General features: G+C 39.3%; 1 protein-coding gene across 1 annotated transcript; it reads left to right on the top strand.

The window, feature by feature from the left end:
• The first annotated feature begins 4,613 nt into the window (after window positions 1–4,613).
• Window positions 4,614–14,615, top strand: LOC133129064 (UDP-N-acetylhexosamine pyrophosphorylase-like). The gene is made up of 10 exons (XM_061242886.1): window positions 4,614–4,892; window positions 5,334–5,628; window positions 6,118–6,322; window positions 7,257–7,432; window positions 7,566–7,738; window positions 12,333–12,526; window positions 12,953–13,093; window positions 13,501–13,689; window positions 14,047–14,113; window positions 14,238–14,615. The coding sequence occupies exons 2-10, from the start codon at window positions 5,352–5,354 to the stop codon at window positions 14,325–14,327; spliced, it is 1,512 nt and encodes a 503-aa protein (XP_061098870.1). The 5' UTR covers window positions 4,614–4,892; window positions 5,334–5,351; the 3' UTR covers window positions 14,328–14,615.
• The last annotated feature ends 709 nt before the right edge of the window (window positions 14,616–15,324 follow it).

Here is a 15,324-nt window from a genome sequence, read left to right as displayed (position 1 = left end):
ATTGAAGTGCTACAGGTGCTTGCTGCCCTCTAGTGAAAGTAATATAACAGTACTTTCTTTAGGTTTTCAAATGTTTGCCATTATGGCACATGTGATTTACTGAGTTTCCTTTAATTTCTGATAGACAATGGTAACTGGTGTCTTGGGGGATGTCTCATTTGCACCTCAATTGGACATGAAGTTTACAGAAAACCATTTGGTCTACATCACAGAGGAACATACAGTAAGGGAGCTTCCTGACTGTAGCTACAGTAAACTACCTTACGGTAAGGTCAGACAGGGGGGTTCAGATGTATAACCTGGATTTTTACCTAATTAGTACAATTTCAGTGACACTGTCACTACAGCTTTGTTTCTTTAAAACTCACGGGTATACGCTGCAAATTTGCAGTGTAGCATTTGTTAGCATATTTTTACTGCGTCTCCATTCTCTGATGAGACTATTGCCCAGTTCCTGTGGAAGTCACTTCTGCCCTCTTATCATATTCAGTAGAGAGAGTAGTCTGATAAGGCACAATTCGACACAAGACATTCTCGCTCTACACAGCCAGGTGAAAGACGAGGCAAGCAGAGAATGGGAATCGTGTTTGATGGAAATCCAAGTTGATCCAGAGTGTGCAGTCTGTGGAAATGTTTGCGGTAACTTATGTTCATAAATTGTATGTATTCATATAGAGCGTGACCGTAGACCTTTAGGCTAAGACGTGCTGTCAGCCTGCCCACAGCCTGCTTCTGGTGAATACACTGAGTCCCACTGTTGTATACAGATCCTGCTCTAAATATCTTCTGTGGGAAAAAATAAAATCAAAACCTAGGCCCAATGATATATTTCATTTTGAATGCCTTTTCATTTTTATGCTTGACAATTGATGTGCAAGGGATTGACCATGGGTGCCTCTCTGTTTGTGGAGTTCAATCCAGTTAACTCCCCTCTCCATTCTCACTCTTTTTTCATGCTTAAAAATGTATTTTTTAAAACCATTTTATTTTATGTTTCATAAAGTCTAAATACAAACATTATGTTGAGAATTGAGTTTTCAGAAGTAATTGTACTACCATTTTCCAGAGATGGATGACCTGTAATCAAGAAGCTAATGAATCTAGATAATGGAGACAGACTTAGTCATTAGCCAGCATTGATTGTGCACATTTGCATGGGAACAGCACTCTGCTTTGTAAGAACATGTTGGCTGAACACCCCAGTTGGAATTAGTGTGAGTGATATGTTTTAGATTCTAAAGTCAATACAGAGGACCTAGCTCAAAAAATCGTGCATTATAACTGAGATTACAATTCCCGACCAGTCATCCACAGCTATCAGATAAACAGCATAGGCGACAAATGACCATGCCATATCGTTTACCATTTTACATCATCTTGAAACAATGTCCAGTCAATTTTTACAAACCAAAAACTAAGATAATGAGCACAATTTAATTTAACATAATTTTGCCTTATATTCATTATCATTTTTATTATTTTCTTTGACAAAATACAGCAGTGCGGCCAAATGAGAATTATTTCCAATCTGAAACATTTCAAGATTTCACTTGCTTTTGAATGCAGTAAAAGTTTTCTTCTGGGGAAGAATATGATAATTTCTCTGTACTTTAGAGCTTCTTAAATCCACTCTATCAATGACTTATGTTGCCTTTTCTGTTCTTTTGATATGTATTCAAACATATTTCCTCTGGCTGACAATAGTGCAAGAAAGTGGGTCAACAGTATGTGGGGAATTTGTTGAAGGTGCTTGATCAATAAAACATGAAAATTGGGTTTAAAGTTGCATTAATATTGTATTTTGTCTTATGCAGACTAGCATAGTTATCTTATCTGTGCTATTCTTGCCTCTAACCCCCTTCTTCCAATTTGTATCTGTAGAAATGTTAAAAACCTAAATAATAGTCCAAATTTCAAGATAAATAGAAATGAGTAATGTTACAGTTGTACAAAATAACCTATTATGGTAGTACCTTCCTTGTCGAAGCTGTAATGGGCACCGACAGTAAACAGCAGCAGCACACAAAGGTCTTCACATAGTATGAGTCTTTGTTTCCTTAGGGGAAGATCACTCTGGAAGTGCCTTCTGGAACCAAAGATCAGCAGTTAGCCTTTGAACAAAATCTAGATATTCAAAGCATTATTTACAGTGTTTACTTTATTCACCCGCAAACATGTTCAATATTTAATAAGAGAAGTAAAGTCGGTGAAGAAATCCATATACTGTAGCTGTAAAGTCTGTGGTGAAAGATATGCATAAGTATAAGAAATGTGCTAATTACCATTTTAACCCATGTATAATGCAGTATATTTGAGTTTGATCGATGATTGTAGATATTCTCCTAGAGTTTATGAAATGTGTTTATAGTCAGAATCATGACACAAATTCTACATTTTTGGTTGATTTCGATGATTCCTCAAACATTTGTATGAAATCGCATTAACTATGATCATTCATCATGTCCCAAGACCTCCTTCCATATGTTACATCAAAAACTTTTTCCCCAAAGACAGCAGTAAGACAGGATCACCCTAGCTGAGAGGTAACAGCCAGTATGAACATTGGCAATTCAGTTCTATTTTTATTTTATTTTATTAAACAAGTGAAATGAATGTCCATGGTATTGCACAAGCAAAGCTATGTTAAATAAACTGTCATGTTAAAACACAAGTAGAAATTACTGCGGGCCTACTCGCTTGGAGAACACAAGATTCAGGAACAACAAATAATAAATTTTGAGACATTGTGAATCAGTTGAAATTGTTACTACGGTATTTTGCATTGAAAAGTATGCTGCAGTTGCCTCGCCCCTTCCCTTGGCGATGGGACATCAAAGAGAAAACAGGGTTTGACAATGGATCTCATATTCCCCAGGCATAGTCTCTGCAGCAGACAAATTGACTCCTTGGTTCCATATTTAAAACACACATCTGCATAGTCTTCCTCCTACACACATTGGCGAAACATTTGCATGGCTGTGGTTGAAACTTGCCCATGAAAAACTTCCATACAGTGAATCATTCAAATAAGCGCCAAGTAGGCCAACTGAAATATCAACTTCAAAATTATATTACATTAAAATCACAGACACCCTTATCAAGAGCGACACACAAAAGTGAAGAAATAGAATAAATCATTATGCTAATAATGAAATAAAACACCATTAAGAACATAAATACTCCACACGACAGCTGTAGTCTTCATACGGTCTTAAAATACTAATATATATTTTTTTGTATAAGCAAAATCTGCCTGTACTGTAGCTTTGACTCCAGCTACTGCAAGATGTCCTTTCTGTAACATGGATCATCACTGCCCCCTGGAGGGATAGAATGACATTTAAAGCATCTATATGTGCTGAACTAGATCCTTTTCACTTCCTCAACCTGAAGGAGTACCCTCCGTTTTCAGGACTCTACCATACCTCACAAATTCTCCTGTAATTCATTTTCAAGCGAACCTGAATGCCGGGGGGGGGGGAAAGAACATGTCCCCAAAGACATACCAACCATCTGGTGGCTCTTTGCAATATAATTTAGGCCTAGGCCTATATTTCATGTATGCTAAACCTTTTCATCAAGCTCACATAATTTCTATTTTGAGGAGCGCAGTATAATATGAATTAAGCTACTGTTGGGTTATACATGTATGGTGGCTAAATAACATGTTACAAATTAATTTAAACAAGAAAAACAACTTTGTGCTCCCTATTTATGGCATCTATATTATACTGATGGATGCCACCCAGAGCCTGTTTTTATTATCAATAATATATCAATAATAATATCAATAATAAAAACAGCCATTAATCAAGATGTGATAGTGCCTGCAAAGAAGTGTGATTTCAACCTACAAAATTATGCCCGTTGGGACAAAGAAATAAATGTATTTGGTGGGCAGACCTTTGAATTCCCATATAGTTTACAGTATGATTATTATCTGGAGCACATAGCTTTATTCTGGAAGATGGAAGGTTGGCTTGGGTGACATTTACAGTAGAACATGTGTATATATACACAAGTTATAAGATGCCACATGCTGAAAAATGTTAAAACTATCCACTGCTCAAACATTTACTCCCATCATTAATTTCTAAATGTGGATAAGTCATTAAGCTATCCATTTAATTACAATCGACTAAGTGGATATGCTTGCTTGTATTTGGAGTAGATATTGTAGCCTGCCGTATTTCACACATTTATTACGTACTTAGAGTAGAGATTACAGTATAATGTTCGGGCCCGAAGGTCCATGCAGGAGTCAGGACAGGTCCTTACGGAACTCCTAACTGCGCACGTGATTTCGGTGTGGATTGAATACCAGGCCACGTAGTTAATGACACAACGCTAATAAATAGCCATATCAAAAGTCAGGAAGTCGTAACAAGTTCTGAAAGAGTAGATGTGGTCAGATCTTGTTTACCCTCCGAAATATGTTGGTTTTACAGTCTCCCCAAATACAATTACAAAAAGAAAATTCTAATTTTAAACACGGACTGTGCACCTTCGTGTACCGGTATGCACTCCATCGAGTTCTGTATCAGTGTTTGCTTACCATGTCCATGTACTTTTAAGTCGTATTGGCTAAAAAGCGACTGTCTAATGACTAGATTAGGCTATACATTCTGATTGTAAATTGAGTTACAATTATGGTAGATTTGGAGTTTTTATCAATTTGATATTTCATATGCGTTCTATATTTGAACTGCGACTAGTTCTTGATAACAGTTACTGCGTGGCATGTGTTCGCACTCACGTCACGGCTGGAGTGAGCCATTGAAGTAAGGAGGCGTGGAAACGATTTGGCTTGTCGAACGAGTCAGTATTGCTACACTACTAATCTTAAAGTTGGTGTGGAAGCAATCGGTAGCGAGAAACATTTTCTTTATAAGGTAAGTTGAAAAATGTATAAGCTACTTTATGCCTCCGTTATGTCATATTGTTTTAAATGGCACACGACGCAGTTTTCATTGAAAGTTTGAAGTTTTGGATGTATAAGTTCTGAAATAACAGCCAACTTTTGAGAGACTTTACATTTTAGAGCCAGCCAGGTGTCATTATACCTAACCTGTCCGACGAGCTTTTTTTCTTTTGCTTTTTTTTACACCAAGTAGGTGTGGCTGGAATGCATTGCAGCACAGATCACTTAATACTATCTGTACTTCCTGGAAAATACTTAATCATTTCAATGTATTGACAAAATCTTCCATTTTGATTTTGTAGCAAATCATTCCTGACAAGAAATTAGAAGGATGCACATGTTGTTTGTATTTGGGGTGCAATTATATTGTGGTAGACACTGAGTCCAGTGTTTCTTCCTGATGCTGATGCAGCTACTGAAGACTGACATCATGGACATTAGTGGTGTAGAACAGAGACTGAAAGAGGCTGGCCAGTCTCACCTGCTGTGTTCATGGCCGGAACTGGATACGGAGGAACAAACTCAACTGATCCAGGACCTAGAGAGCCTGGATTTCAATGAGCTCAATCAGTTCTTCCACAATGCCATGGAATGTTCCAGTAGCGGCGAGAAGAAGAAGCTGGATAGCAGGATGGAGCCTGTGCCCACTGAAGCGCTAGGCAGTGCCACACGTGACAGAGAAAAGCTAGAGACCTGGAAGGAAATGGGTAAGATCCCTTTCAAATCACTCATGGGGTGCCCCTATAGCAGTGGTTCCCGAACCACTTCCTGGATCCAGGAATTTGATGTGTTCTACCTCAAGCACACCTGATGCAACTAATCAAGTTCTATCAGGTGTGTTGGCAAATCTAAAAACTGCAATTTTTTGTTTTTTTTACTTTAAGCTGTCTAACCATTTAAAACATTCTTGTTACATTATTTAGACATGAAATAACTAGTTGATAAGTAGCCTTGACTACATTGACTATTGTAGCTGACAATCTTTAATGTAAATATTTGCTCTGCTCTGCTGTTTGTATAAACCCTCATTGTTTGCAATTTCTGTTTTCACAGTAACCTGTTACAGTCAGTTGCGTTGGATGGAAGTTTATTCTCTATGAACAAATGTAAATAGAATAAATAGGAGTAGTGCTATCTGGGGCAAAACATTTGAAACATATTTCTGTCTTCATCTTCATCTAATACCTGTCGCCCAGGGCTTCGTCACATTTCCCAGAACAAAGTGGCGGTGCTCCTGCTGGCAGGCGGCCAGGGGACCAGGCTGGGAGTCCCATACCCCAAAGGGATGTACGACGTGGGGCTGCCGTCCCACAAGTCTCTCTTCCAGCTCCAGGCCGAACGGATTCTGAGGCTGCAGCAGCTTGCAGAACAGACGCACCAGACGAAATGTTGCATTCCCTGGTAAGAGTTTCCCCTGCCTTCAGATTTAGCGCATTACCAAGGCCTGTAGAACAAGGTCCAAACTCTGTCTTGGGAACTCCTGCTGGCTTCTTATTTACAGTTGCTAAAATGTTTTTTTAAGAACTGCACTCTATAAAGGTAGTTATATTATCTGCACCTCACTGATTGGATCACCTCACTGGCAGACAGGCAATTTTTTCATTGCATTCTAAAATTGACTTAATTTGACCATACTATTATGTATAAGCATATTATTAATTCATCTATCATTTGTACTTGATATTCATGTTGAAACTTTCGGGAAGTCAACCAGTGTTGACATCGGAACCTACCACAGGCAAACATGTATATTTCACCTGCTTTGACTTCATCAGAACAAAAAAATGATGAAAGTGTTTAGCTAGCAGTCCCAAATTGATTTGGTTGAGCTTAGAGCCAAACGACTGTGCACAGTTTTACATCCTCATAGCAGCGCCACAGGGGCTTTTTGAATGCGTCTGGCCACTCAGTGTAATTTGAGCAAATAAATCTGTGGATTGAAGTCTGGGAATTTGGCAGGGGCAGCGGGCCCTGCCCAGTGGGTATTCAGGAACAGATTTGGACCCCTGGGTTTCATCATGCAAGAGTGCTGCTCCAAGAGGAGCTTAAATTTCACATCTGACCTGCTTCTTTAATGAAGCACCATTAGTCACATTATACACGGAAAAGCCCTTGTTCCTTATCATCACTGTAGGTAGATTTTTTAGAATAGTTTTTAGTCTATTACCATGCCCCCTTATAGACACAATTAGCAAATCAGAGATCTTTGAGGTTAAGCAATGGACATGCTGTAACTTTCAATGTTGAACATGGAGATGGCCATATGGTTTAACTGCACATGCTTTCTAAATCGGAATTCAGCTGAAAAGAAGTGTCAACACTTTCTTCCAATCAGGTACATAATGACCAGTGGACGAACAATGGCCTCCACAAAAGAGTTCTTCTCCCGCCACAACTTCTTTGGCCTTTGTGCAGAAAATGTTGTCCTCTTCCAACAAGGCATGCTGCCAGCCATGGACTACACCGGCAAGATCCTTCTGGAAGCCAAGGGCAAGATCTCCATGGCACCGGGTAAGTTTGTGTGGCTTACATATTCAATTCCAGCAGGCACTATGAGGAGAAAAGCTCTTTTCACAGAAGATCTCCATGTGGATTTTGCGCTTACACTTGAAGATTAGCATTTACACCCGCTTTTCTGGTTCAGATGGGAACGGAGGGCTCTACCGCGCACTGAGGGCCCAGGGCATTGTGGAAGACATGGCGCAAAGGGGAATCGAGTGCATCCACGTGTATGGTGTGGATAACATTCTGGTGACGGTGGCAGACCCTTTCTTCATTGGCTTCTGCATAGAGAAGGATGCAGAGTGTGGTGCCAAGGTCAGTTCTGGAGTAAATCAATAGATGCTAATGTTAATAACAACACAGGCAATTGTTATGGGAGGCAGAGACCCCCAGATTGATTTATTGAATGGCAGTCAATATGGGTGGCATAAAAGTTCATTAGAAGACAAATAATTTCCAGTTGAACAAGTTATGGCCAGTTTTGTCAAACACAAACATATGCATGGTAGTTTGGTGGTCCTAGATAAGCCATTTTGAGTCCCCACACAGCTTTGGGAAAGTGCTTGTTTGTGGGGGAAATGGTAATAAGCACAGTGAAGAAAATTAGCAGTTTAATCCGCAAATACCAAACATCTTCATAAAAAAACTATAATAATAATAGGCTATATAATAGTACTACTACTACTAATAATAATAATAATAATAATAATAATAATAATAATAATAATAATAATAATAGGCCATATAATAGTACTACTACTACTACTACTACTACTAATAATAATAATAATAATAATAATAATAATAATAATAGTACTACTACTACTACTACTACTAATAATAATAATAATCCATCCATCCATTATCTGAACCCGCTTATCCTGATCAGGGTCGCAGGGGGGCTGGAGCCTATCCCAGCATACATTGAGCGAAAGGCAGGAATACACCCTGGACAGGTCGCCAGTCCATCGCGGGGCACACGCACCATTTACTCACACACTCATGCCTACGGGCAATTTAGACTCTCCAATCGGCCTAACCTGCATGTCTTTGGACTGTGGGAGGAAACCGGAGTACCCGGAGGAAACCCACGCAGACACGGGGAGAACATGCAAACTCCACACAGAGAGGCCCAGGCCGACGGGGATTCGAACCCAGGACCTCCTTGCTGTGTAATAATAATAATAATAATAATAATAATAATAATAATAATAATAGGCCATATAATAGTACTACTACTACTACTACTACTACTAATAATAATAATAATAATAATAATAATAATAATAATGATGATAATGATATTAATAATAACAATAAGACGTTGGCAGTTTTGCTTTTTGAACACTAGAGGGAAATATAGGCCTAGAAGTAGTTATTAACTTCAGAGTGTCGTAGTGACTTCATGAACTCTCCAAAACCACAAAAATGTCAGCTGGGAAGTAATGTTGCCATTTTTGTGGCTGATAACAAAGTTAATGTGTTTTTATGTATATTGTTTATGGTGAAATCATTTACACAATATGCAGGTATTAAAAAAAAATCACCTTGGTGATTCAGCAAAGAAACTGCATTATCATTTTGATCAATTCCTATTAACTAATCTTCACTGAGAAAAATTGCTATATCTCCTGTGAAATCATGAGGAAAATGGCAATTATTAGAGAAGTGATAGGAAGATTAAAATGAAGAGATGGATATTAAGGTACTGTGATATCAGAAGCTGAAGAAATTCAAGTGTCATTGAAAAGGATCAAGTAGTTGTTATTCTTTATGAAAATGGAGTGGACAAATGGACAATTGATCTGTGGTCAGCATTGGTCCCAGTGAGGCCAGTGTTTGCTGGATTTTGTTCTCCCCTTAAAATGAGCAGAGGTGGGAAATCCAGGTTCAGAAAGTAAAAGTCACCTGGATTTGCGAATTAGCACAATTCTTCAGCCAGTATGTAGAACTAATGAACTAAGTCAGCTGGCTGAGTTCATGGGTGGAGGAAACACATGGGCTTATACATTCTGATCCCTGGACTTTCCACCTCTGAAAATAAGCAACCAAATTAGATCCAAGGAAGCAGATGAGGATCTTCAATTGATCAATAGTGCTAAGTAACAATACATTTTGGCTTTCCAGGAAAAGGATTGGTGACCATTGGCTGATGAAATGCATATTCATTCAAATAGTTGATATAATAATGGAATATCAGAATTTTGATGAACATTTAAAATATAGATGGCAGGCTAAAGTTCAAGGATGCTATGTGGTAGCATTGTTTTGGATTGCATCAGTATATTTTTTGTACATGTAAAAGTGCAAATTCAGGATTTCAATTGTTTGACCTCTTTGTATTTCACAGTATTATTGGAGTAGAGATTTTTTTCAAATTGTTGTGATGTAAGTTACATAACACAACCTAACATAACATAATGGCAAGGACAGGCCATTCAGCCCAGCAATGCTCGCCTTTTCCTACCACTAAAGTGTACCTACTGCTTAGCTTGCCTAAAAGCTAAATAGTATCTAGCACTGTACCTAGCCTGGTCTTGAAAACCCCCAGTGTTTCGGCCTAAATGTCTTGGCAAGCTATTCCACACAGTAACCACTCTCTGTGTGAAAAAAATACTTCCTAATATCTGTGCGGAATTTATCCTTTGCCAATTTCCATTTATATCCTCGCGTTCTGCGAACCAAACTCACCCTGAAGAATTGCCTGTAGCTAATGGTCTGGTTCTCTCTGTTAAATCTGTACCACTGTACTGCTTTGAAATAAGGGGGTACCCACTCCTGAGATAACCACTGGACCTAGTGGCAGGGAGTGATGTGGTTTTTTATTCTAAAGTAAATATTGTTGGTGTTTTACATCCCCCAGATGAAAATTATAATTAATATTTTTTCTGGAGGCCTGTAAGAATGTGGCAAGTAAAATGTCTTCATATGGGGGAGGTATTGGCATATATTTTTAGTAACTGTTCCTTATTTGATTTTTTAAGGATTTGCTTCCACATGATTTTGAAAAAAACAGTTAGACACACATTGTATGAGTTATTCCAACTGCAGCCAGTTGGTTCCAAAAGCAGCTGCTGTTTCTGGGGGTTCCAGACCAGTGACTATTCCCCGGACAGATATATCAGTAAAATTCCCATTTTTTGTTGTTTTGTTTTGAAGAACTTTAACACCACCACCACCACCATCCCCTTTTAAATGTTCTCCTCAATGTGGCTTTCAAGTACAGTTACTGCTGTGCCCATTCATAGCCCACACAATATGTGATGCAGCTGAAGCATGCGTTTGCCCTTGAGATTAATGAAGGCATCATTAAACGGTGAACCTGCTTACCCCTGGTAAGTCCTATGGCTGTAGACTCTGCAGATATCATATCTGATATACAGTCAGGTCCATAAATATTGGGACATCGACACAATTCTCCTCTTTTTGGATTTGAAATGAAACAAACAATGCTTTAACTGCAGACTTTCAGCTTTAATTTGAGGGTATTATGAGATCCAAGGAGCTGTCACTATCAGTGAAGCAAGCCATCATTAGGCTGGAAAATCAAAACAAACCCATCAGAGAGATAGCAAAAACATTAGGTGTGGCCAAATCAACTGTTTGGAACATTCTTAAAAAGAAAGAACGCTCAGCTCAGCTCACGTGAGCTCAGCAACACCAAAAGACCCGGAAGACCACGGAAAAAACAACTGTGGTGGATGACAGAAGAATTCTTTCCCTGGTGAAGAAAAACCCCTTCACAACAGATGGCCAGATCAAGAACACTCTCCAGGAGGTAGGTGTATGTGTGTCAAAGTCAACAATCAAGAGAAGACTTCACCAGAGTGAATACAGAGGGTTCACCACGAGATGTAATCCATAGGTGAGCCTCAAAAACAGGAAGACCAGATTAGAGCCAAACAACATCTAAAAAAGCCTTTACAGTTCTGGAACAACATCCTATGGACAGATGAGACAAAGATCAACTTGTACCAGAATGATGGGAAGAGAAGAGTATGGAGAAGGAAAGGAACTGTTCATGATCCAAAACATACCACCTCGTCAGTGAAGCATGGTGGTGGTAGTGTCATGGCGTGGGCATGTATGGCTGCCAATGGAACTGGTTCCCTTGTATTTATTGATGATGTGACTGCTGACAAAAGCAGCAGGATGAGTTCTGAAGTGTTTCGGGCAATATTATCTGCTCATATTCAGCCAAATGCTTCAGAACTCATTGGACGGCGCTTCAAAGTGCAGATGGACAATGACCCGAAGCATACTGCGAAAGCAACCAAAGAGTTTTTTAAGGCAAAGAAGTGGAATGTTATGCAATGGCCAAGTCAATCACCTGACCTGAATCCGATTGAACATGCATTTCACTTGCTGAAGACAAAACTGAAGGGAAAATGCCCCAAGAACAAGCAGGAACTGAAGACAGTTGCAGTAGAGGCCTGGCAGAGCATCACCAGGGATGAAACCCAGCGTCTGGTGATGTCTATGCGTTCCAGACTTCAGGCTGTAATTGACTGCAAAGGATTTGCAACCAAGTATTAAAAAGTGAAAGTTTGATTTATGATTGCTAGTTTGTCCCATTACTTTTGGTCCCTTAAAAAGTGGGAGGCACATATACAAACTGTTGTAATTCTTACACCGTTCACCTGATTTGGATGTAAATACCCTCAAATTAAAGCTGAAAGTCTGCAGTTAAGCACACCTTGTTCGTTTCATTTCAAATCCATTGTGGTGTATAGAGCCAAAAAGAGGAGAATTGTGTCGATGTCCCAATATTTATTGACCTGACTGTGGATGGTTCTATCATTATCTGCTGCCCATAACATTCTGGGATTGTTATTCAGGACAAACATGGAACAACATGCAGAGATTGTGAATTTGGAGCTGGTATAATCTTCAGCCATTTTGTCTCCAGGTGGCAGAGAAGATTGACCCTGCAGAGCCAATGGGAGTGGTGTGCAAGGTGGACGGGTGCTACCAGGTGGTGGAGTACAGTGAAATCACCTCAGAGACCGCACAGAGGCGAGGCCCGGACATGCGCCTAGTGTTCAATGCGGGAAACATCGTCACCCATTTCTTCTCCCTGTCCTTTCTCAAGGACGTGATAGAGTAAGTCGGCCGTTGTGGTTTGAGTGCCTCCTGAAGGATTTCAGGGAAACGTGCTTAGAAATTCCCAGCTTTGACTGCGAACTAGAACTCAAATTAACCCTTGTGTTCTCTTAAGAGTAAAAAATGTATGTTTTTCATGCACTATAGATTTGGGGTTTAAAATTCAGTTAAGCTTCTTTATTTTAGGTTTAGTGAAGGCGGGTCATTTTTAACCCTTAGGACAAGGGGAGTATACAGAATGTTCAGACTACACAAGGCTCAAGTTTATTTGAACTTAAATGACATTTATTGGGGATTTTGATGTATTCCTACTTGACAGGTATCTGTTTGAAAATGTGTTTGAGAATATCCGTCTGCCAATATTATGGCAGAAGGATACAGTCATCACGTGTATTACATGAAGGCGTCTGTCTGTCTGTCTGTCAGCCTTCACGAGCCCAGGTTGCGACACCATGTGGCACGGAAGAAAATACCGTTTGTGAATGCGAAAGGACAGCTAATCAAACCGGATAGTCCGAACGGGATCAAAATGGAGAAATTCGTCTTTGACATATTCAAGTTTGCCAAGTGAGTGGAGTGATTTTCCAGGCTGGCTCAATGTTTTTCAGCCCAGAAGAACCATAAAGACAGACTGTGGGACTGCTGGAATTCTCAGTCTATGTAGTTAACATTCCCACGGTGTAACATTGAGACCAAAGCAAATGTAGAAATACTAGCTCTAGATTATAAAGACAAGGTGAATGGTCTCTGTCAGGGATCATCAAATCACGGTCCAAGAACTGGTTTTTGTCCCTTTAGCTGGGAGTTAGGTGTGAAGACAGTCTGGCCAACCAGTAGCGCTAATTGTTAAGCTAATTATCTGGGTCGGGATTTGGATTCATGGTCCAGATTTGATGATTGCTAGTCTATATGATCATTTAAATTTTGGGAAGGTTCAGTTCAGTTGCTGAATTAACCTGTTGGGTGTCAAACAGGACATTTGTAGTCTACGAGGTTCTGAGGGAGGATGAGTTCGCAGCCCTGAAGAATGCCGATAGCCTAAACGGGAAGGATTGTCCCACCACCGCCCGCCAGGCCCTGATGGCACTGCACAAGCGCTGGGTTCTAAATGCAGGCGGCCATTTTGTCAGCAAGACTGACAGCCACCACCCAGCTGTCTCCAGGTGGGCTCCGCCTTGTGTCACCTATCCCAGAATCCCCCACCAACTGCAAATTCAGTAGCAGTTCAGTTTTTGCTTTTAAGAATCATATTTTATTAATGATGTTTTTCATAAACTGAGCAACGTAAAATAAGACTGCAAACAACCATCAATGTGGTATGATGCAAATAATCAGCAGTGCAACATTTTCAGATATATATCTTTAATAATTCAATTGTGGCTTTTAAAATTGGACATAATAATTATATTTATTTATAATACTAAAAAAAACGAGATCTACATTTTTTTCATGATCTCTGTGTGAAATCTGTTGAAAATGAAATCATCTGAAAATCTACACATCATTTTGATCCAATGCAGCTGTAATGGTGCAGCAGACGAGCAAATCATATGCGAGATCTCTCCACTGGTCTCCTACGGAGGAGAGGTAAGTTTGAAAACTTAACATTGTAAACATAAACGTGTTAATGCTATAGATCTGATTACTGTATGTCATGAAACCTATCCTTCAGGAAATTATGTAACATTCCTTCTCATTACTTTTTTTGCAGGGCTTGGAGAAAATGGTTAATGGACAAGCATTTTGCTCTCCATTGGTTATTGATGAAGCTGGCATTCACCAACCAATGATGGATGAATAATGTATGTGTAGAGGCTGGTGTAAGACCAAATAAACACGCCATGTTTGGCTATGAAATGGAAGGAAAGGTCTTACGGCACTTGCAAAGACCTACTTTTATTTGAAGAAAATCTTCTGTGGTAAAAATGAACCTTTTGCACATTATACAGTACTTGGAATAATGAATGAATTAGATTATTAATGTAATGTATTTTATTTACACTGAATTGTTCATGTCTTTCTCATCCTTACCATGATCGTTATTGGTGAGAAACAAGCGGTGTTTGATTAAAGAGAATGTTATCTTTAACCTTTCTGTGCTCTACAAGCTTGTGTTGATTGAAACAGAATTATATGGGAGATTCAAGCTTCATGGGTTATGTGGGAGTTGAACTTCAAATGGATTATGGTAAATGGCCAAGGCTATTCAGGAAATACAGCCCACACATTTCTTAATGTAGCTTTGCTCCTCACTGTCAAAACATACATCTTTCACAGTTAAACATACCACTTAACATTGTAAGGGCAATAATAAAAATACATAAAACATGGAATGGTTGTAAACTTGTCAGGAAGAGGATGCAAGTGCATATTCTCCCCATGGACACTAAGGAAGATGGTGAGGGAGGCCATAAGTAACCGAAGGATCGCAGTTTAGGAATTGCAGAGAAGATAAATATTCAGGTGCAGTACCTTTGGTTCATCTGTGTCATGTGATTATCTGAGAAAGAGTCCACAACCGCAGTGGGTAAAGGGCTATTTGCACATGTGTTTGCCTCTTGCCTTTCCTTCCAGCATATACTCTATGAGCTGAACAGGCAGGCCAGGTGTTTTAGTCTCCAGTATTCAAGTTGAACATGCCTCACTAGTCACAAATATGCAATATTATATCATGCACTGAGCACTGTTTACCTTTGTTTTGCAAACTAGCACACATAGACACAAAGAAGTGAAGTTGTATAAAGTATTCAATTAACATTCATCCAGGAAAATGCACTTTTAACCCTTGTGTTGTCTTA

Source organism: Conger conger, chromosome 5, assembly GCF_963514075.1.
Source record: "Conger conger chromosome 5, fConCon1.1, whole genome shotgun sequence".
NCBI lineage: Eukaryota > Metazoa > Chordata > Actinopteri > Anguilliformes > Congridae > Conger > Conger conger.
Note: the sequence above shows the minus strand (reverse complement) of the source record. Positions and strands in the feature narration are given on the sequence as shown.